This window comes from Ylistrum balloti, unplaced genomic scaffold (genome assembly GCF_031769215.1).
Source record: "Ylistrum balloti isolate Yb309-2 unplaced genomic scaffold, AGI_CSIRO_Ybal_v1 Utg369674, whole genome shotgun sequence".
Taxonomy (NCBI): domain Eukaryota; kingdom Metazoa; phylum Mollusca; class Bivalvia; order Pectinida; family Pectinidae; genus Ylistrum; species Ylistrum balloti.
Window position 1 is genome coordinate 909,863 of NW_026781918.1, and position 24,307 is coordinate 934,169.

At 36.6% G+C, this 24,307-nt stretch overlaps 1 protein-coding gene across 1 annotated transcript in view; it reads left to right on the top strand.

Annotated features, from left to right (window-relative positions):
- Positions 1-24,307, top strand: part of LOC132563566 (phospholipid-transporting ATPase IA-like) — a 52,082-nt gene that overhangs the window by 20,844 nt on the left and 6,931 nt on the right. The window contains exons 2-8 of the mRNA XM_060228310.1: positions 14,160-14,280; positions 14,871-14,970; positions 17,827-17,925; positions 21,293-21,338; positions 22,517-22,631; positions 22,974-23,043; positions 23,438-23,565. Coding sequence (XP_060084293.1) covers positions 14,160-14,280; positions 14,871-14,970; positions 17,827-17,925; positions 21,293-21,338; positions 22,517-22,631; positions 22,974-23,043; positions 23,438-23,565 — 679 coding nt within the window. The remainder of the gene's footprint in view (positions 1-14,159; positions 14,281-14,870; positions 14,971-17,826; positions 17,926-21,292; positions 21,339-22,516; positions 22,632-22,973; positions 23,044-23,437; positions 23,566-24,307) is intronic.

The window sequence follows — 24,307 nt, forward strand, 5'->3', positions numbered from 1 at the left end:
TTCTGAACCAGTCATGTTACAGACACTGGTACTAGCTGGCTCACCCATCAGATTCTGGACCAGTCATGTTACAGACCTTGGTACTAGCCTGCTCACCCACCAGATTCTGGACCAGTCATGTTACAGACACTGGTACTAACCTGCTCACCGACCAGATTCTGGACCAGTCATGTTACAGACACTTGTGCTAGCCTGCTCACCCACCAGGGGAGAGGAGGGGAGTGGAGAGGGGAGGGTAGGAGCTGGCCGTGATTAGTACCTTGATTTCTCTGTCCTTTATAGACTCAAGGGCTAGTTTGCTCATCTGACATCAGATTCTATACTGACAATGTTCAGTACATAGCTGCTCCCTGGTTTTACAGGCAGTGAGATTAGCTAGTTCAGCTCCGAGATTATTTGTCATTCATATTCAGTACATATCTGCTCTCGGTGTCTTTCATGTTTAATACACTGGTTCGTGAGAACAAGCAAGGCAGTGTTAATGTCCATCACGTTACACATTTACACTTGAATTAAGTCAGATGTAATTTTGAACATTAACTATCCTCCGATTTTACTCACGGATGTAACATTGATTTGAGATTTGAATACTGACAATCTTATTTCCATTTTCAAGTTTGAACCAATCATGAAGCAAATAATGATTACAGTTATTCACAAAACTGTCAGTAACGTTAACCATCAGGTTTTATACAAATTTGTTTTGTACAGGACTGGATAAAATTTTATTGATTTACAAGCTATAACAGCAATATGTATGCTGTTTTATTTGATGTAATAAATGAATATTAGTTGTTACCATATTTTATCAATGATGAACATATCAACTGTGATGTTGTCATGGTTACACTGCTAACTGTGATGTTGTCGTGGTTACACTGCTAACTATGATGTTACAATGGTTACACTGCTAACTGTGATGTTGTCATGGTTAAACAGCTAACTGTAATGTTGTCATGGTTACACTGCTAACTGTGATGTTGTCATGGTTAAACAGCTAACTGTAATGTTGTCATGGTTACACTGCTAACTGTGATGTTGTCATGGTTACACTGCTAACTGTGATGGCACAATGGTTACACTCCCAACTATGATATATCCATGGTGTTTACAATGATTACACCACCAGCTGTTCTATTGCCATGGTGTTTACAGTGGTCACACCACCAGCTGTTCTGTTGCCATGGTGTGTACAGTGATTACACCACCAGCTGTTCTATTGCCATGGTGTTTACCATGGTTACATCACCAGCTGTTCTGTTGCCATGGTGTGTACAGTGATTACACCATTAGCTGTTCTATTGCCATGGTGTTTACAGTGGTCACACCACCAGCTGTTCTATTGCCATGGTGTTTACAGTGGTCACACCACCAGCTGTTCTGTTGCCATGGTGTGTACAGTGATTACACCACCAGCTGTTCTATTGCCATGGTGTTTACCATGTTTACATCACCAGCTGTTCTGTTGCCATGGTGTGTACAGTGATTACACCATTAGCTGTTCTATTGCCATGGTGTTTACAGTGGTCACACCACCAGCTGTTCTGTTGCCATGGTGTTTACCATGGTTACACCACCAGCTGTTCTGTTGCCATGGTGTGTACAGTGATTACACCACCAGCTGTTCTATTGCCATGGTGTTTACCATGGTTACATCACCAGCTGTTCTGTTGCCATGGTGTGTACAGTGATTACAACACCAGCTGTTCTATTGCCATGGTGTTTACCATGGTTACATCACCAGCTGTTATGTTGCCATGGTGTTTACCATGGTTACATCACCAGCTGTTATGTTGCCATGGTGTTTACCATGGTTACATCACCAGCTGTTATGTTGCCATGGTGTTTACCATGGTTACACTACCAGCTGTTATGTTGCCATGGTGTTTACCATGGTTACACCACCAGCTGTTAGGTTGCCATGGTGTTTACCATGGTTACATCACCAGCTGTTCTGTTGCCATGGTGTTTACAGTGGTTACACCACCAGCTGTTCTGTTGCCATGGTGTGTACAGTGATTACACCATTAGCTGTTCTATTGCCATGGTGTTTACAGTGGTCACACCACCAGCTGTTCTATTGCCATGGTGTTTACAGTGGTCATGGTTACACCACCAGCTGTTCTGTTGCCATGGTGTGTACAGTGATTACACCACCAGCTGTTCTATTGCCATGGTGTTTACCATGGTTACATCACCAGCTGTTCTGTTGCCATGGTGTTTACAGTGGTCACACCACCAGCTGTTCTATTGCCATGGTGTTTACCATGGTTACACCACCAGCTGTTCTGTTGCCATGGTGTGTACAGTGATTACACCACCAGCTGTTCTATTGCCATGGTGTTTACCATGGTTACATCACCAGCTGTTCTGTTGCCATGGTGTGTACAGTGATTACACCATTAGCTGTTCTATTGCCATGGTGTTTACAGTGGTCACACCACCAGCTGTTCTGTTGCCATGGTGTTTACAGTGGTTACACCACCAGCTGTTCTATTGCCATGGTGTTTACAGTGGTCACACCACCAGCTGTTATGTTGCCATGGTGTTTACCATGGTTACACCACCAGCTGTTATGTTGCCATGGTGTTTACCATGGTTACATCACCAGCTGTTCTATTGCCATGGTGTTTACAGTGGTCCCACCACCAGCTGTTATGTTGCCATGGTGTTTACAGTGATTACACCACCAGCTGTTATGTTGCCATGGTGTTTACCATGGTTACATCACCAGCTGTTCTGTTGCCATGGTGTTTACAGTGATTACACCACTAGCTGTAACAATGTTGCCATGGTGTTTACCATGGTTACACTACCAGCTGTTCTTTTACCATGGTGTTTACAGTGATTACACTACCAGCTGTTCTGTTGCCATGGTGTTTACCATGGTTACACTACCAGCTGTTCTTTTACCATGGTGTTTACAGTGATTACACCACCAGCTGTTATGTTGCCATGGTGTTTACCATGGTTACATCACCAGCTGTTCTGTTGCCATGGTGTTTACAGTGATTACACCACCAGCTGTAACAATGTTGCCATGGTGTTTACCATGGTTACACTACCAGCTGTTCTTTTACCATGGTGTTTACAGTGATTACACTACCAGCTGTTCTGTTGCCATGGTGTTTACCATGGTTACACTACCAGCTGTTCTTTTACCATGGTGTTTACAGTGATTACACTACCAGCTGTTCTGTTGCCATGGTGTTTACAGAGATAACACTGGCAACTGTGATTTTGTGATGGTGTTACAATGGTTACATTCCCAAATGTGATGTTACCATGGTGATACAATGCTTACACCCTTCAAATCAAATTGCCTTAGTGGTTCATCCTTGTCAATGCCGGGCCTGGAGTTGCTGTAACCTTTGGCAGCAGATATAAGTTAACTGATCGTAAAAGACACAGTGGTCTGGTATATAATTGTGGCCCAGACTGAAGAAGATTATGCATGTAAACATTTGGCTATGAGACATATACTCATGGTCCTTACAGAGTAGATATTGACAATCCCAACCAAATAATACCAAGATGTTTTCCTGGCACATTCATTCCCGTATTTCTAACACACTAGACTATACAGAACTGTCTGCCCAGTTCTGTGTCTACTTGGACAAACTTACCACAAGTCTTGGAAAAATTCAGTCAGAAAATATACACTTTATGCACGTTAAGTTCTACGTTCAGTGTGCCATATATCTCAAACCCATTGATCACAGTGGGATATTCCTCTGGTTTTGACAAGTGCTAATCCCCTGACTAGTGATCCAGCACTGGTTTGTGTCTCGGTATTGACTTTTGGTGTTCTTCTTGTTTGGTTGTTACATAGCCTGCTTTTAAGTGGATGTCGTATAACTAGCTGACATTGAAGTTTTCATGGAAACAGCATGCATGGACATTTTTTTTGTTTCTTTCTTTTTTGTTTTTTTTAAAAGTGGCTGCCATATATTCAGTGTGATTGTGTAGTTTTACTTGGCTCATAGTTGCAGTTGTAAGTTTGGTTGAAAGTGCATCACAGAATCGATGCTCAGAGAGCCTTGAAATACCATCTTATTACAAAACACCCAATGTTTACAAAGTTGAAAGAATGCTGGATTAGAATCGAGGCTTATATGGAGAATCTACTCAATTATTTATGCACAATTTAAATTTTTTTTTTTCTCTTGAAATTCAGGCAATTAAGGAAATTGTATCATGTCGCAATTTTGAAAGGATATATTCAGTATAAGATTGATATAAGATCAGAGAATTTTGATAGAACAAAAGGGAACTCAAAGTGACATTGCTGTAACAGTAAGATATCTCTTGTAGTGGATGTTATTGATGTTGAAATGTTACACTACTGATGCGGAATAAAAAGAGGCTGATGGCAGGTTCCAGTTCCTGCGCGCAACCCATTTGACTATCAAGGAAATTTAAATGCGGTGATCAATCATATATCGCCTAAAAATTGCAATTGATTTCCTTACTTTTACCTGGAGAAGCTATGGGATGCCATTGTTATACCAGTAGTGTGAATTTGAAATCCATCTGAGATGGTGTTAGATCAATGAAGTTGAAGATCTAACTATTCCATAATTGATTTTTGTCATATTTCATTGGTGGCTAGTACGTCAAGTTACACTAGGCATGCATGAGTGCATCTTACCTCTGCTGCAAAACCTATAGGTTAATAATATTTACCTATAAGGTGGAAATTTATATACAGGTGTGTTTACCTGTACCTTGATCATTATTTCTGTTGGTATACCATGAAATAGAAGAAAAAAAAATCTATCATTTATATGCAGCGTTTTACTGGGGCTTTAGTGAGATAATTCCAAGGCTACAAGGATTTACATTGGATGTGGCACCAGGTCCTCTCTGTGAGTAACAGTCTCCGTGCACATTGACACTCGGATCTTGTTGGAAAAGAGCAATCGCAGGGTGTTATAAAGAGACATAAAATATATTTACCAGATGTCTACATTTAAGTGGGATGTGTGCAAGTGTGTTTAAACTGAATTGTCTGGCTTGTGATTCGAGGATTACTCTGCTATTTTGGAAGTCAAGAGCCTAATCCCTGTTCCTAATGTCAGGCGTGGAAATACAACTCCAAAGTCTCGTACATCATAGAATCAGCCTGCAAAACTCGGGTAAGCATTGTGTTTTAAAGTAGACGATGGCCTCGGAAGGCTAAGGTCATGATGTATGTGCGCTCTGCATCCTCAGTTTTTTTCAGGCGTATACTTTTGGATGATGGATGGTAGGTTATGTAGGACATGATAGTTATAACTCTGAGTTTTATGTTCCCGTGTCGTGTAATTGGCCATTATATTATATATTTAAGTTTTCAATTGTTCTTCAATATTAGATTTCAACCAAAATGTTTAAGTTTGTTAATGTGGGAACCAAATTTCTCCCTTTGGATTAAAAAAGTTAGATACTGTGAGTTAAAAAGCATATACTTTGAGTAACAAGCAGATACTGTGAGTCAACATGCAGATACTGTGAGTTAGCATGCAGATACTGTGAGTTAGCATGCAGATACTGTGAGTTAACATGCAGATACTGTGAGTTAACATGCATATACTGTTAGAAAATATGCATAAACTGTGAGGTGATATGCAAATACTGTGAGTTAACATGCAGATACTGTGAGTTAATATACAGATCCTGTGAGTTAATATGCAGATACTGTGAGTTAATATGCAGATACTGTGAGTTAACATGCAGATACTGTGAGTTAATATGCAGATACTGTGAGTTAATATGCAGATACTGTGAGTTAACATGCAGATACTGTGAGTTAATATACAGGTACTGTGAGTTAATATAAAGATACTTTGAAATGGAATGAGTAGTTACACATTTCTGTAGGAGAGTATGACAAATTGGTAAAATAATGTGGTGAAAAAATGAATTAATTAGCTGAGTGTTGCTTTCCCTTAAAATACTGTCAGAAATTGTGGAATTGTGAAAAGATGACATAAATTCTAGATTTGTATTCTTCATGATACTTATGCAATACTCAGCAAGTTTTTGATTGAATAGAAGGACTCTACTATAACTGGTAGAATTACAGCTCTCTTTAAGTGAAAAGATAAAGAATACTGGCTCCTAACATAAGCCAGGTGCAGAATATTTTACTCTTACCAATAGCTGATTTCTGACATATTTTTCCTTGTAGTTCATCAATAAGCACATTGACCAATGATTTTGCATGCCTTGTAACTGGTTTTTATGACCAAAGGATAGCAAAGCTGATTTCATGAAGCTAATGCCTCAAAACTGCATAGGCTTTATCTTTCATTTTCTGTCACTAAGTAAGACACCTTTTTCATAAAATCTACCAGTTATCCTGTAAATTCAGCCATGTATTAGTTTTTGTCACTAGTGTAATATACCTTGGAGTGTTTTTCATTGGCTGTGCCACTCCGAAGTCAATTGTGGTATCAAGTATCACAGCATGTCAAAATGGCTGCCCCTCTACATTTTTACTTTCAAACCTGTCAAAGTATAACTTATTCTAAATTATGTGATAAAAAATTATTGATTATGACTATTATGAAACTATCTCAAAACTTTAATTTTTTATTGCCAAGGTTCTCAAAATTAAGATTTGTTTCATAAAATCTGGCAACGTGAGGACTCCTCCAAATAGAATGCAAGGGTTGCCCCAAACACAGTGCAAGGAATGCCCTAAACACAAGGCAAATACTGCTTCAAACACAGTGTTAGGAATGCCCTAAACACAAGGCAAATACTGCTTCAAACACAGTGTTAGGAATGCCCTAAACACAAGGCAAATACTGCTTCAAACACAGTGTTAGGAATGCCCTAAACACAAGGCAAATACTGCTTCAAACACAGTGTTAGGAATGCCCTAAACACAAGGCAAATACTGCTTCAAACACAGTGTTAGGAATGCCCTAAACACAAGGCAAATACTGCTTCAAACACAGTGTAAGGAATGCCCTAAACACAAGGCAGAAACTGCTTCAAACACAGTGTAAACACAAGGAATGCTTCAAACACTAAACACAAGGCAGAATACTGCTTCAAACACATTTCAAACACAGGCAAATACTGTAAGGAATGCCCTAAACATAGACAAGAACTACATTCCCTACTACAGGGCAGGGTGTGCCAGACCATCAGACATGTTTTTCTGCTTCAGGAAAGTTGCTACAGCATTATCCTGCTGGAAAGCGGTGCTAACATTATGGTGTCTTAAGAATGGTAGAATGACAGGGCTTAAAATTTTGTCCAAATATCGAATTGTGGTTCAATGGCAATTTACCAGATGTCTGGTATACTTTCCCCAAAGAATACTGCCATACTCATACACTTCCACCACCAAAGCAGTCCCATTCTGTGACACAGTTTACAAAAAACTCTGCACATTCACTCATCATCTTGTAGACAAAATCAAAACTCATTTGTAAAGAGAACATTTATCCATTGTAAAAAGGCTCAAGTTTGAGTCCTGTCATTATCACTGTGATGTTTCAACAAATAGATCTCTACTGCAATTACAAATCTATTGCATGAGTGTACCAATTGTATACAATGGTCATTCCTAGCGGTCCTAGATTTATAGGGTTACAGGCAGTTTCAGGGATGGTTGGATGTTGATCAAGTTTCATTTATGATGATTTTACTGTCTGTTAATTTTGTTATGATATTCAAACAGAGACACAAGTTAGTCATCAAGATTTTGTAGAGTACATTCATCAATAGAGACTTTCATGCTTGATTGATTTTGATTACCAATTTGAATTTTCTAATTTAAAAATTGGCTCACTTAGTTTTCACTTATATACAGATATTTGTTAAGAAAACATGCTAATCTTTATTTCCTTGTTGAGTATGATATCCCTGACCCCTGACACTTGACCCCCTGAGGTGAGGATACCCCTCCCCATTTCCAACACCACCACCATCACCTCCAAACTACACACACTGATCTATTCTAATTTTGAGTTATTAGGGAATATGTGTATGCTTAAATTATTTTATTCTAGAATCTTCTGAGTTGACTGTTGTGAGTGGGTACAATTGATGTAATGTCACATCTGGGTTGTGAATGTAAAATTAAGGTATAGACACAATATAGATATTGACTGTAGTTTAACTCTGGTTTTCTATTCACACGCACAAACCCTTACAAACACACACTCAGAATAAAGAGGGCATGTACACATCATGTGATCTTATCATCTTGTCATGATAATCTTTTCATTTTCATTTTTATATATAGTTCGTATTCATATCACCACACAAAATTAGTGTTAAGTGTGCTACAGGTGTGGTATTATTATATCTGTTGAAACTTCCCTGTACTGTGGAAATATAGCATGCAGCTGCCAGGTTGTTGATGTGATATGCCTTTGTAATCAGTGGTTTTGTATTCCCGGGCTGATCAAGGATGCTGACAGCCTATCCGGCCTTTCACAAGGTGTCCTCAATATTCATCATAGCATTACTACACGATTTGTAGTACAAGTCATTGGTAATGTTTGTTTCGTCGCGGACATTAACAATTTTCATCATCTCAAGTATTGATTTGTTGTGTACTGCAGAGCTATTGGCAATGTTGATGCATTATTTTGCAAAAAGGATGATCCTATTGACAAGGAGATGCTAAAAAAATTTACACACGGTATATGGGAATGAATCCACCATATGGATGTATTGTTGTCAGCCTAAGGGATCTGTGTGAGCTAAACTATTCATGATCAACATAAGACAGTGACATTTCTGCGATTCTCATCCCTTAGATAATCAGAGTCAGATTATTAACACCGAGTCAAGAGCACGACTGAAGGACTAGCTATTTAGTCTCCTTAAACAAAACAGCAGTGTTGTTAATTACAACGCAAATGTTGGCCCTGCAACTGAATTAAATTCTGGAGCTTCATGAATCAGCACTGTTCTCAAGGATATTGGCTTGTTTACTACAGGTTCTGAATTTTTCATGGGAATTGGCTGTGTGTGTAATGTGTTACATGTGAATGAATAGCAAGAAGAGTTGTTTCTGGTTTGGCATCATTGTAATTGTAAGCTGTGTGGAATTATTGTGTGTTATGTGTGCTGATATACTGTGGACATGACATCAGCCCAGAAACCTTCCCAACGACAGGCTCCAGGTATTTACAACAGTAGTAAGACCCGTGTGTGACACAGCCATAGTCTGCTGTCTGGTGTTTATGCCATATGTTTACACATATTACAGTAGTTTCAAGTATTTTGGTTGCTTGGATAACTCAGAGTACATTCTTTATGTACACAAAACCCACATTTGTCATTACATGTGTTGAAAATTTTCTTTTGGTGCCATACATATCAATAACAATATTGCCTACATGAAAAATAACATGAACCGACATAGTATACCATGTACTGATACAGTATACCATGTACTGATAGAGTTAACCATGTACTGATACAGTATACCATGTACTGATACAGTTTACCATGTACTGATACAGTTTACCATGTACTGATACAGTGTACCATGTACTGATACAGTTTACCATGTACTGATACAGTTTACCATGTACTGATACAGTTAACCATGTACTGATACAGTTTACCATGTACTGATACAGTATACCATGTACTGATACAGTATACCATGTACTGATACAGTTTACCATGTACTAATACAGTATACCATGTACTGATACAGTTTACCATGTACTGATACAGTATACCATGTACTGATACAGTATACCATGTACTGATACAGTTTGCCATGTACTAATACAGTATACCATGTACTGATACAGTTTACCATGTACTGATACAGTTTACCATGTACTGATACAGTTTACCATGTACTGATACAGTTTACCATGTACTGATACAGTTTACCATGTACTGATACAGTTTACCATGTACTGATACAGCATACCATGTACTGATACAGAATATACCATGTACTGATACGATTTACCATGTACTGATACAGTTTACCATGTATTGATACAGTTTACCATGTATTGATACAGCATACCATGTACTGATACAGTTTACCATGTATTGATACAGTATACCATGTGCTGATACAATTTACCATGTACTGATACAGTATACCATGTACTGATACAGTTTACCATGTATTGATACAGTTTACCATGTACTGATACAGTATACCATGTACTGATACAGTTTACCATGTACTGATACAGTTTACCATGTACTGTTACAGTATACCATGTACTGATACAGTTTACCATGGACTGATACAGTTTACCATGTACTTATACAGTATACCATGTACTGATACAGTTTACCATGTACTGATACAGTATACCATGTACTGATACAATATACCATGTACTGATACAATTTACCATGTACTGATACAGTTTACATGTACTGATACTGTTTACCATGTACTGATACAGTATACCATGTATTGATACAGTTTACATGTACTGATACTGTTTACCATGTACTGATACAGTTTACCATGTACTGATACAGTTAACCATGTACAGTTTACAATGTACTGATACAGTATACCATGTACTGATACAGTTTACCATGTATTGATACAGTTTACCATGTACTGATACAGTATACCATGTACTGATACAGTTTACCATGTACTGATACAGTTTACCATGTACTGATACAGTATACCATGTACTGATACAGTTTACCATGTACTGATACAGTTTACCATGTACTGATACAGTATACCATGTACTGATACAGTTTACCATGTACTGATACAGTATACCATGTACTGATACAATATACCATGTACTGATACAATTTACCATGTACTGATACAGTTTACATGTACTGATACTGTTTACCATGTACTGATACAATATACCATGTACTGATACAATTTACCATGTACTGATACAGTTTACATGTACTGATACTGTTTACCATGTACTGATACAGTTAACCATGTACTGATACTGTTTACCATGTACTGATACTGTTTACCATGTACTGATACAGTTTACCATGTACTGATACAGTTAACCATGTACAGTTTACAATGTACTGATACAGTATACCATGTACTGATACAGTTTACCATGTACTGATACAGTATATTTCAGTGGTAATTTTCTGGAAATTTTCTTTTTTTTATCTAAGATGTTTGCCAATAACTTTCCTTTTGAACCAAATCTGGTAGGATGAGGTCATTATATTATACTGGATGTTGTGCAAATGAAGTGATTGACAGGAATGTATAAGTCATTCACAATCTGATTAGAAACTCTGTCAGAATGCCAGAATAGCATGGCATTTCCACTATTACATTGACTGAATGAGAACTTAAACCAAAAATACAACAAAAGTACAATTATGATTAAAAATACATTGAATTTCAAGGTTTTAAGGTCATTTGAGTGAAGTTTAACCCTGTCTATGAATTGAAATGGCATAATAGTGAGTGAGTGAAGTAGGTAATTATGCATGAGCAGAGGGCATAGTGGATATATAACTAAGGATGTGAGTTAGTGAGATTGGTGAATATTGTTGAGATGTTGTATAACAAAGTAAATGAAGCAAGTGATGAATGATTGTACAGGTCATGTGATGTTGATGTGAGTGTACTGGTCATGTGATGTGAGTGTACTGGTCATGTGACATGAGTGTACTGGTCATGTGATGTGGATGTACTGGTCATGTGATGTAGACGTGAGTGTACTGGTCACATGATGCTGATGTGAGTGTACTGGTCATGTGATGTGATTGTACTCAGGTCATGCTGTTGTAATCAGTTGCACTGGATGTCTTTCAGCACATGCACCTTTAGTAGTGTTCCCCTTGTATTTAAAAGTCAGTGTACAGTTTACCCCTTACAGTGTGTTTATATAGAGCCTTGGATACTGAGGACAAAAATCTTCAGTTGTACTAATTTGTGGGGATTTGTGCTCAAGAATGATCAGAAATACTAACACTAACCAGGTTATATATGCAGGTATAGGGATATTATATAGTATATGTGAGGCCATTCTCATCCTCAACATAGTAATGTAACTATCTGTTACCTTGCAAATATATGAGATGAAGATGTCCTCCAGTATACAATCTTTCACAAGTTTGTTCTCCCCATTGTTTCCTTTTACTGATACAACATGTTACATGTGTAACCGGAGAGCTTGTCAATCACCTTGTGATAAGTCACTGTTCATATCAGTGATTGATAATATACATCTTCTGCCATTTTAAGTGAACATTAAATATGTGTATTGAGGCGTATACATAATCCCTGTATTGAGATGTATACATAATCCCTGTATTGAGGTATATACATAATCCCTGTATTGAGGTGTATACATAATCCCTGTATTGAGGTGTGTACATAATCCCGGTATTGAGGTGTATACATAATCCCTGTATTGAGATGTGTACATAATCCCTGTATTGAGGTGTGTACATAATCCCTGTATTGAGGTGTATACATAATCCCTGTATTGAGGTGTGTACATAATCCCTGTATTGAGGTGTGTACATAATCCCTGTATTGAGGTGTGTACATAATCCCTGTATTGAGGTGTGTACATAATCCCTGTATTGAGGTGTGTACATAATCCCTGTATTGAGGTGTATACATAATCCCTGTATTGAGGTGTATACATAAACCCTGTATTGAGGTGTAAACATAATCCCTGTATTGAGGTGTGTACATAATCCCGGTATTGAGGTGTGTACATAATCCCTGTATTGAGGTGTATACATAATCCCTGTATTGAGATGTATACATAATCCCTGTATTGAGGTGTATATATAATCCCGGTATTGAGATGTATACATAATCCCGGTATTGAGGTGTGTACATAATCCCTGTATTGAGGTGTATACATAATCCCTGTATTGAGGTGTATACATAATCCCTGTATTGAGGTGTATACATAATCCCTGTATTGAGGTGTAATCCCTGTATTGAAGTGTATACACAATCCCAGTATTGAGGTGTGTACATAATCCCTGTATTGAGGTGTATACATAATCCCTGTATTGAGGTATGTACATAGTCCCTGTATTGAAGTGTGTACACAATCCCTGTATTGAGGTGTATACACAATCCCTGTATTGAGATGTATACATAATCCCTGTATTAAGATGTAGACATAATCCCTGTATTGAGCTGTGTACATAATCGCTGTATTGAGGTGTGTACATAATCCCGGTATTGAGGTGTGTACAGAATCCCTGTATTGAGATGTATACCCAATCCCTGTATTGAGATGTAGACATAATCCCTGTATTGAGCTGTGTACATAATCTCTGTATTGAGGTGTATACATAATCCCTGTATTGAGATGTAGACATAATCCCTGTATTGAGATGTATACATAATCCCTGTATTGAGATGTATACATAATCCCTGTATTGAGATGTATACATAATCCCTGTATTGAGATGTATACATAATCCCTGTATTGAGGTGTGTATTGAGGTGTGTACATAATCCCTGTATTGAGGTGTGTACATATTCCCTGTATTGAGGTGTGTACATAATCCCTGTATTGAGATGTATACCCAATCCCTGTATTGAGATGTAGACATAATCCCTGTATTGAGGTGTGTACATATTCCCTGTATTGAGGTGTGTACATAATCCCTGTATTGAGTATACCCAATCCCTGTATTGAGATGTACATAATCTGTATTGAGCTGTGTATTGAGATGTGTGTACATAATCCCTGTATTGAGTATACATAATCCCTGTGTGTACATAATCCCTGTATTGAGGTGTATACATAATCCCTGTATTGAGATGTATACCCAATCCCTGTATTGAGATGTAGACATAATCCCTGTATTGAGGTGTGTACATATTCCCTGTATTGAGGTGTGTACATAATCCCTGTATTGAGATGTATACATAATCCCTGTATTGAGATGTAGACATAATCCCTGTATTGAGCTGTGTACATATTCCCTGTATTGAGATGTATACATAATCCCTGTATTGAGGTGTATACATAATCCCTGTATTGAGGTGTATACATAATCCCTGTATTGAGGTGTATACATAATCCCTGTATTGAGGTGTGTACATAATCTATGTATATTATCCCTATCTAATGATATATACTTTAATCCCTTATGATAGTCATATAAAAAGCCCAAAACTGAGATGAGAAGATTGTTTGCTACCAATGATTACCCGACTTTTTTTTTATTTACAGAGTACCACCAAATGCAGGATGGGATGGGATCTGAGACTACTGAAGAGGTGGAACCTTCCAAGCAGCGAGTTATTTACATTAATGCTCCCCAGCCTGTCAAATACTGCTACAACAAGATCAGGTGTGTTGTTGTCTTAAGCACCTGTCAAGGTTTCCTTACTTACACTTTTTCCCAATTCAACCACATTAACTACAGGATACCTTCTAACAGCCTTACACTTCCTACCAGTTAGAGTGCCCCTTTGTCTAACCTTATAAAAACTCAACATTTCCATCCTGATAGAAGTCCCCTTTAAATTGTAAGTAAGTACTTTTTAGTGCCACTACATTTGTCCTTTAACTAAGGTACTTTTTTATACACAGTGTCTTTCAAGTCTAAATAAGACTCTCTTTCTGTCCTTCTCCAATCCTAAGTAGCAAGTAAGGCCCCTTTTTGTTTATTGTAAATATAAAATAAAGTGTACCTTTTTCTATTTTCTTCCTGATGGGTGGCTGTATCAGTAAAAAGGTCCCACCATTTCTGTTTCCTAACTATTGTCATTAAGGTCATTGTTGGTTGTTAAGGTCATCACTGATTGGTTGGCTAAGATCTGATCACTTCCTGTAGATTGTAATATGGATCCCATTACAAACACTCAGATTTTCCTGCCTGGTGAAAACTAGATTGACAAGACTAATTTAGAGTCATTCATATGTTTTTGTTTTCCACAGCACGGCCAAATACAGTTTGTTGTCCTTCTTGCCCAAGTTCCTGTTTGAGCAGTTTAGAAAGTATGCCAACATATTCTTCCTGTTCATCTCATTACTCCAGGTAAGTCTTCTACCTGCTGTTTATGTCTTAACCCTAAGTAAGTCTTCCACCTGCTGTTTATCTCATTACTCCAGGTAAGTCTTCCACCTGCTGTTTATCTCATTACTCCAGGTAAGTCTTCCACCTGCTGTTTATCTCATTACTCCAGGTAAGTCTTCCACCTGCTGTTTATCTCTTTACCCCAGGTAAGTCTTCTACCTACTGTTTATCTCATTACTCCAGGTAAGTCTTCCACCTACTGTTTCTCTCATTACTCCAGGTAAGTCTTCTACCTGCTGTTTATCTCATTTCTCCAGGTAAGTCTTCCACCTGCTGTTTATCTCATTACCCCAGGTAAGTCTTCCACCTGCTGTTTATCTCCTTACTCCAGGTAAGTCTTCCACCTGCTGTTTATCTCATTACTCCAGGTAAGTCTTCCACCTGCTGTTTATCTCATTACTCCAGGTAAGTCTTCCACCTGCTGTTTATCTCATTTCTCCAGGTAAGTCTTCCACCTGCTGTTTATCTCATTACCCCAGGTAAGTCTTCCACCTGCTGTTTATCTCCTTACTCATGGTAAGTCTTCCACCTGCTGTTTATCTTCCACCTGCTGTTTATCTCATTACTCCAGGTAAGTCTTCCACCTGCTGTTTATCTCATTACTTCAGGTAAGTCTTCCACCTGCTGTTCATCTCATTACTCCAGGTAAATCTTCCACCTGCTGTTTATCTCATTACTCCAGGTAAGTCTTCCACCTGCTGTTTATCTCATTACCCCAGGTAAGTCTTCCACCTGCTGTTTATCTCCTTACTCATGGTAAGTCTTCCACCTGCTGTTTATCTCATTACCCTAAGTAAGTCTTCCACCTGCTGTTTATCTCATTACTCCAGGTAAGTCTTCCACCTGCTGTTTATCTCATTACTTCAGGTAAGTCTTCCACCTGCTGTTCATCTCATCTCAGGTAAATCTTACCTGCTGTTTATCTCATTACTCCAGGTAAGTCTTCCACCTGCTGTTTATCTGTTTATCTCCACCTGCTGTTTACTCTCATGGTAAGTCTTCCACCTGCTGTTTATCTCATTACTCATGGTAAGTCTTCCACCTGCTGTTTATCCTATTAACCCAGGCAAGTCTTCTCTGTATGCCTACCAAGGTGGACATAATCAAGCCTAAGGTTTATGGAATCATGTGACAGCATTACAGAGAGGTGATCTTAAGCTTTTATACTGAGAATTTGGTGAGATAAATCAGAAAGCTTTAATTTAAAGCTTATCAATGAGTTTCAAGAGAAACAGTTTGACTTTTCTCGATAAGAATATAAATTGTTTCTTACTTCAATAGTTATAAATTGTATTGAACACCAAACTGATAATCAATACTGTTAATATCATATTTTACAAGATCCAAATAAATTATTCATCTTGACATAAAAGACTTCCAATTATTTTGATTCATATCTGAAGAAAACTGAACCTGAAGATAATAAATTCAAATCATTATGTCAAACAAAGTGAATGAAAATAGGAACGAAATCTTGGTATATAGTGAAATGGGAAAGAAAAATGAAAATTAGAGAATGCTCTTCATTCCTGTTTAACAGCATGAGATATTTATTGACTTTGTCTCCAGTTAATCAGCAGAAAATTAGATATGTCGTAAAAGTCTGATTGGATTCAGGGTAGATTCCACTCCGTAATGGTATCAGACTAATATGCAGTCACTAGTTTATACTTTCAATACAGTGTGTAAATATCAGATGCTGTGTCCCGTAATAATATCCAGTAAACTTCTGTTTCGTTGTCCGTTGTTATATTTACATTTCTCTCCTTGAGATTGGATTCTCCAGAGCTTCATCACTTGGCCAGTCTCTCTCTGGCCTTTAAACTTTGGTAGCTGAACTAGATTTGGGAAATGCTGTTCATTTTGTGATGTCTGATAAGTGACATTGAATACGAATCTAGTTACAGTATAACAGACACACTGCCTGACATTTACTTAGGTTACAGACAATCAATGACAGTGATGTGATATCAAACTTCCTCTGAACAAATCTTATCATGTGATAAACACACTGGTGTCAATAACTGGAAACCAACCAAATTTTAAAAGTTTTTTGTTCGTGTTGTCATGCTGGAAACCAACCAAATTTTAAAAGTTTTTTGTTCGTGTTGTCATGCTGGAAACCAACCAAATTTTAAAAGTTTTTTGTTCGTGTTGTCATGCTGGAAATCGACCAAATTTTAAAAGGTTTTTGTTCATGTTGTTGTCATGCTGGAAATTGACCAAATTTTAAAAGTTTTTTGTTCATGCTGTCATGCTGGAAATAGACCAAATTTTAAAAGTTTTTTATTCATGTTGTCATGCTGGAAATAGACCAAATTTTAAAAGTTTTTTGTTCATGTTGTCATGCTGGAAATAGACCAAATTTTAAAAGTTTTTTGTTCATGTTGTCATGCTGGAAATAGACCAAATTTTAAAAGTTTTTTGTTCATGTTGTTGTCATGCTGGAAATCGACCAAATTTCAAATTTTTTTGGACATGTTGTCGTTGATGCCTTTTACAAGTGTTTGCATCTATCAAAAATATCCATAGCTATAGACAACAAGTTGGGATTGTATCTGTATGATATAATAATTTCAAGGTGGTGATTGGTGAATAAAATCCCATGTTACAGTACCTGTACTGTTAGATCAACTCCATAAAATTTGTTATCTATAAGGCTCATAAGATTGTCGTCAGTGTTTTATTGTTATCACAGATTACAGATTGTCATCTGTAGTACCTGAATGTGAAATGAAATTTTATGTGCAGATATATCAAAAAAAGCCTTTCCTATTACTGAAACTTTGAACTTAAAACATGTTTTTTATCTTGTAGCAAATTCCCCGTGTATCACCAACAGGACGGTACACCACAGCTGTTCCTTTACTCTTTATCCTAGCAGTGTCCGCTGTTAAGGAGATCATCGAGGACTTTGTGAGTAGTATCATCCCTGGTTGCTATAATTAAAATTGTCCCGATATAAGGTATCATTCCTGATTTATGGTAGCTAATGTACTGCTAATAATCACCAGCATAAGGAGTAGATATTATCCCCATAAGTCTTTACTGGATGGCTATATTCCAGTTAGGGTTATGTTAAAATTGCATATTGACAAATTTACGAGTGTTTTTTTTTCTGATTTTTATCAAAAATAAATTATAACTAATTTGATCTGTGTCTGTTTGAACATTCATATCATATGGACAGAACATTACCTAATGTAATATTCGTATTCTCAGGGAGGGGGAAGACATTTAACTAACTCTCACTATACAGATTCATTTCATGCGTGACATTTCAATGTTTTGTGACACTTTTAAAGTAGTAGATAATATGTCAGAAAGATTTTATTAAACATTTGTTAGATATAAGACTTCTTTCAGCTGTAAGATTGGTGTGGGGTGCAGGGTGGGAAGTTCGGGGGTGGGGATGGATGGCTTCAGGAGGGGCGTATTGGGGTTGTGATTAGACCGTTACACCCTTGTCATTAATGGGAAGTATTTTGTAAAAAAACGATTGTAATGTAGTACGTATATTTACATACTTTAAACAAATTCTGAAGAATGAAGATGTTTTATAACAACTTTTGTAAAGATTAAATGATACATAAAATTTAGTGGATAAGTTAAAAGAGATGTGTTCTGAATGATCGACTTTATGTCCCTATTTAGTGGAAATTTTAGTTGTAGATATCAAACAAAATCACAAACCATGAACCAGTTGTATACGTGTTTCTAGTCGTATCCTAGATGAAAGCGCTAGTAAGGTAGATTACCATTTTGTTTTGTATAAATAATTAATATAGACATACACGGAGGAATGTGGCAATTCTTTGATATATATCTGAGTTGACTGTTAACTCAACACGAGCTCGGTGAGAGTATGAATTATAGATTATGTCTACAGGACGAGTTACACAAGTGGCTGATTGGATGTCAACAAAACAGGATTTACACACCTCAAATACATAGTAACTTATCTAACAACTCACAACACAATGCCTTAATTAACATCTCATAACACTGTGCCTCAACGTATGTACACATAGTTTTACCATACATCTCAGGACATACAGTCTTACCCGGTAATACACAACTCACAACACATAGCCTTACCATACTTCTCACAACACATAGCTTTACCTGGTAGTACACATCTCACAACACGATGCCTTAATTAACATCTCATAACACTGTGCCTCAACGTATGTACACAAAGCCTTACCATACATCTCAGGACACACAGTCTTACCCGGACACAATACACACACTCACAACACATAGCCTTACCATACTTCTCACAACACATAGCTTAACACACCTCTAGCATTACACATCTCACAACACATGCCTTAACACACATCTCTAACACTCATAACACTGTCACAACACTCATTAACGTACATGTACACAAAGCCTTACCATACATCTCAGGACACACAGTCTTAATACACATCTCAGGACACACAGTCTTAACACACATCTCTCAACACATAGCATTAACATACCTCTCACAAAACATAGCATTAACATACCTCTCACAACACATAGCATTAACATACCTCTCACAACACATAGCATTAACACACATCTCACAACACATAGCATTAACATACCTCTCACAACACATAGCATTAACATACCTCTCACAACACATAGCATTAACATACATCTCTCAACACATAGCATTAACATACCTCTCACAACACAAATCCTTAATGTACCTCTCACCAAACATAATCTTTCCCATTATACTTCCCAGTATTTATAGATAGTCTTTGTCTAATTACCTCTATATTTCTCCTAAGATCACCATTGTTAACCCATTAACAGCAATTAATAGTATGGACGGTTCTATTTAGGTACATGTTTCTGTATATAGACTGGGATAAGAATGTCAGAGGTACATATCCTGTCACATGATTAGTCAGGCAGGTTTAACACAGACTCATGGATACAGAGTGAAACCTGACTTCTAACATCTGATACATTATATTGTAGCCTGACTTTGTGATACCTGATACATTTATATTGTAGCCTGACTTTGTGATACCTGATACATTTATATTGTAGCCTGACTTTGTGATACCTGATACATTTATATTGTAGCCTGACTTTGTGATACCTGATACATTTATATTGTAGCCTGAGCCTGACTTTGTGATACCTGATACATTTATATTGTAGCCTGACTTTGTGATACCTGATACATTTATATTGTAGCCTGACTTTGTGATACCTGATACATTTATATCTAAGTCTGACTTTGTGATACCTGATACATTTATATCTAAGTCTGACTTTGTGATACCTGATACATTTATATTGTAGCCTGACTTTGTGATACCTGATACATTTATATTGTAGCCTGACTTTGTGATACCTGACATTTATATCTAAGTCTGACTTTGTGATACCTGACATTTATATCTAAGTCTGACTTTGTGATACCTGATACATTTATATCTAAGTCTGACTTTGTGATACCTGATACATTTATATCTAAGTCTGACTTTGTGATACCTGATACATTTATATCTAAGTCTGACTTTGTGATACCTGATACATTTATATCTAAGTCTGACTTTGTGATACCTGATACATTTATATTGTAGCCTGACTTTGTGATACCTGATACATTTATATCTAAGTCTGACTTTGTGATACCTGATACATTTATATTGTAGCCTGACTTTGTGATACCTGATACATTTATATCTAAGTCTGACTTTGTGATACCTGATACATTTATATCTAAGTCTGACTTTGTGATACCTGATACATTTATATTGTAGCCTGACTTTGTGATACCTGATACATTTATATTGTAGTCTGACTTTGTGATACCTGATACAGGTCTTGTCAAACAAGTTAAGAATATTACAATAAGGCTGGTTACATATCTCGTGTATGGAAAAAAAAACCAAACTAAACTTGTATCTTGAGAAAAATCTTTAAATTGAACTTTTCGCCAGTTTCTTAGAAAAAATTATGACACGTCAGGAAAAGTAGGATCTTAGAAAAATAACATTTTCCCCTGTCTTCCTCAAATCTCTTTGAAATAGGGACCAAGAAATAACTGTATCGGATACAATATAGACCTCACTAACACCCTCACTCACACACTCCCATCCCACATTCCTTCGAGTTCGAGACTGAGAAAATGACTGCAGCAAAGTCTAGAGACAGTGTATCTAATTAAGCCATTTGGTATACAATCAATAGATGATAAATATTGTTTGTGTTTACTCTAGCTTTAATTGAACTCGCATGGTTTTTTATCAATTTTAATTTGTTTCAGAAACGTCACCGTCAGGATGATGCTGTAAACAATCGAGAAGTGCAGGGTAGGTTGACGCCACCGGAAATGTCAAACTGGTTTTAATTATTTGTGGTAATGTAGGCAGTGTCACTACCTATATACAAAAGTACAATCCAACTGTGTAAACGTAATAACCTGTTCAGGATTTCTGTCCTAGAGGTGCACTCTCTTGAAAGAACTTCTTGATAATTAAATTGATCGACAATAGAAAATCCCTTGAATAAATCACCCATCAGTGAATTAAATCATATAGATGATTATATTACATAGTGGAGCCAGTCCTTTAAGCAATGATAAAACCTTTCTATAGAAGTAATCTCATTATATATTAAAACAGAGCCTTTATAGTCTGTTCAAAAGAGGCAAGACTTGGCTTTATAAAGCTTTCCAGATGTATGGGTTCCTCAATACCAGGTATACTCTAAAGGTTTTTAGATCACTTGAGACAAAGTTTCATGGTAACCTTTCACAATCCCTTTTTGTGCAGCATCGTCAGTCATGTTTCGGTAAACTTTCTACATTTTCACATTCTTCTAGAAAACCCAGTCAGTTTCAGTGAAGTTTTGCAGAAACCTTACATGGCCAAAGATGAACCCGAATTGTAAATTAAATGGAACCCAATCACAAGGGGACCTGATGGGCAAGCCCAAAAAGGGGTCAAATTGTTGAAGTTTCGTTGGGGATATATGTGTCATGTATCAAAAGTAGGTCACTTTGTTGACCTATATTTTAACCTTTTGGGCTTCATCAAAGAAAAAGTTTGTTCAGGCTCCATCACCTACACTTATAGTCACTAGAACTTCATACTTTGTGTATAGGTTTCCCTTAGTAAACATATTGATGGGGGATGGGGGGGGCCTGTAATTCATCTCATTGTATGAGATTGATATTTTTTTTTTTTTTTTTTTTTTTGGAGAGGGGGACGTAATTTTATCATAAGATTATACCAATAACTTAAAGAAAGATTGTTCACTGAAGTCATGGATAGATATCTCTATAAATTGTATTTCCAATGTATCTCGAGGATAGTGTCAAGGAGACCCAATTGAAGATAACAGCTTATATAGAATAGAAACTCTAAGCATTTTGATGGGTTTTTTTTCCCAGAGAACTTTGACATTTTTTTTTTCTGAGAACTTTGATGTCTTTTTTCCATTTGTTTCTAAACTTCCTCACAGATCAGAGAGACTTGTTCTATTTCAGTGTTGAGAGATGGTACCTGGCAGAGGCTACTATGGACACAGGTGGTTGTGGGAGATTTGGTCAAGGTGGTCAGTGGTCAGTTTTTCCCAGCAGACCTTGTCCTTCTGTCATCAAGGTAATGTGATAATTCCCTATCACTTAACAAATAAGTGGATATTAATGACAACTTCTGTTGTACTTGAGAAAAAAGAAATTATGGTAGCATCTTTAAGGAAGAGAATTTTTTTCCTTAAACATGTAAGTATGTCATGTAAATATTGGTGGCAAGGTTACAAAATAAGACAGTGATTTATGAATAAGAACAACATACACAGTTTGCAAAAGATAAATTGATGATTTGGCAATTAATCATTACCCAAAATTAGATGTATATCATTGAAATTTTCAAGGTTTTTATCATGATATCCTGAATAGTTTATCTGACGGTATTGTACATAATCTTCCACTTTTTTTGTAGTGAACCCCAGGCCATGTGTTATGTAGAAACCTCCAATCTAGACGGGGAAACAAATCTCAAGATTAGACAAGTAAGATTTGTAAATATTAACTTCAATAAAATGACAATATTAAAGTGAGACTTGTACAAGGTCACCTTGATGAATGGACAATAGAAAGGTGAGACTTGTACAAGGTCACCTTGATGAAATGACTATAGGATGGTGAGATTTTATTTTGTGAAAAGATTATTTGCTGTGATTTATAAAAAGCTCGGCTGTATTTTCATTTTAGCTGATGATTTGGTTTGACTGGGATCTATGTGATCATTCCTCTCTCTATTACCAATATTCCTTTAATATTTGCCATATACATTTCTCTTTATATCATGATTAACTGCATGCTGTTTTTTAGGAAAGTAATATCTTTAATATCTATTGAAATAAATTTTGATAATGTGTAAGTTGTTTCTTGATTTTTCACCAGGGTATACCTCAAACTGCCAAGCTTTTGCGGCATGAAGATTTATTAGATCTGGATGGTGTAGTGGAGTGTGAGCTGCCAAACAAACATCTGTATGACTTTGTGGGCAACATCCGACCATCAGGGAGATTGTAAGTAAATCTGAAACATGAACCAATAAAATTCCATTCGATAAAGCAATGTATTCTAAACAAAATGAAAATGTTCAGAACTTTACATTTCTTCAAACAAAATGGGGGTTAGCATGTAAGATTACTATATAACTAATGTATGTGGTTTTTAGCTGATATTGACATTACTGGTCAGTATTGGTTAGTAAGTATCAGACTTTTGATGGTTCTGATGACCTTTTATGTGTTGACAGGCAGTTAAGAATGTAATAATAATCGTCCCAGAATATTGTTATCTCCCTTTAAATTTTATAAGGAAAACTGCTGATGTGACATTTATAATCCTGATACAAGGTAAAAGCCAGACCCTTTAAACATTAGTCTCACCTTAACTTGTCATGTTGTTGTCACCAAACAGCAATAGACTTTGGTTTATGAAAAGCTGTACATCATATCATGCTGTGAACCAAGGCAATATGTAGAAGGTCATGGTTCCATCCTAGTTATATCTGTCATTTTTTCTGTAATTTAATTTGAATACACTTAAAGTTATTTACTAAAATTGAACCACTAAGACTACCGAATTAATGAAAGTAGGTGTTTAATATATTGTCACATGATATCATCTTAAAATGAAATTAGTCTTCTTTTTTTATTCAATATATATTTTGAGATTTGAAAATATCAAAATATCTTTAATAGATAAATTCCTATTATAGAATGAAAATAATAAATATGAATGAAAAAACTAAATCTTTTGAAG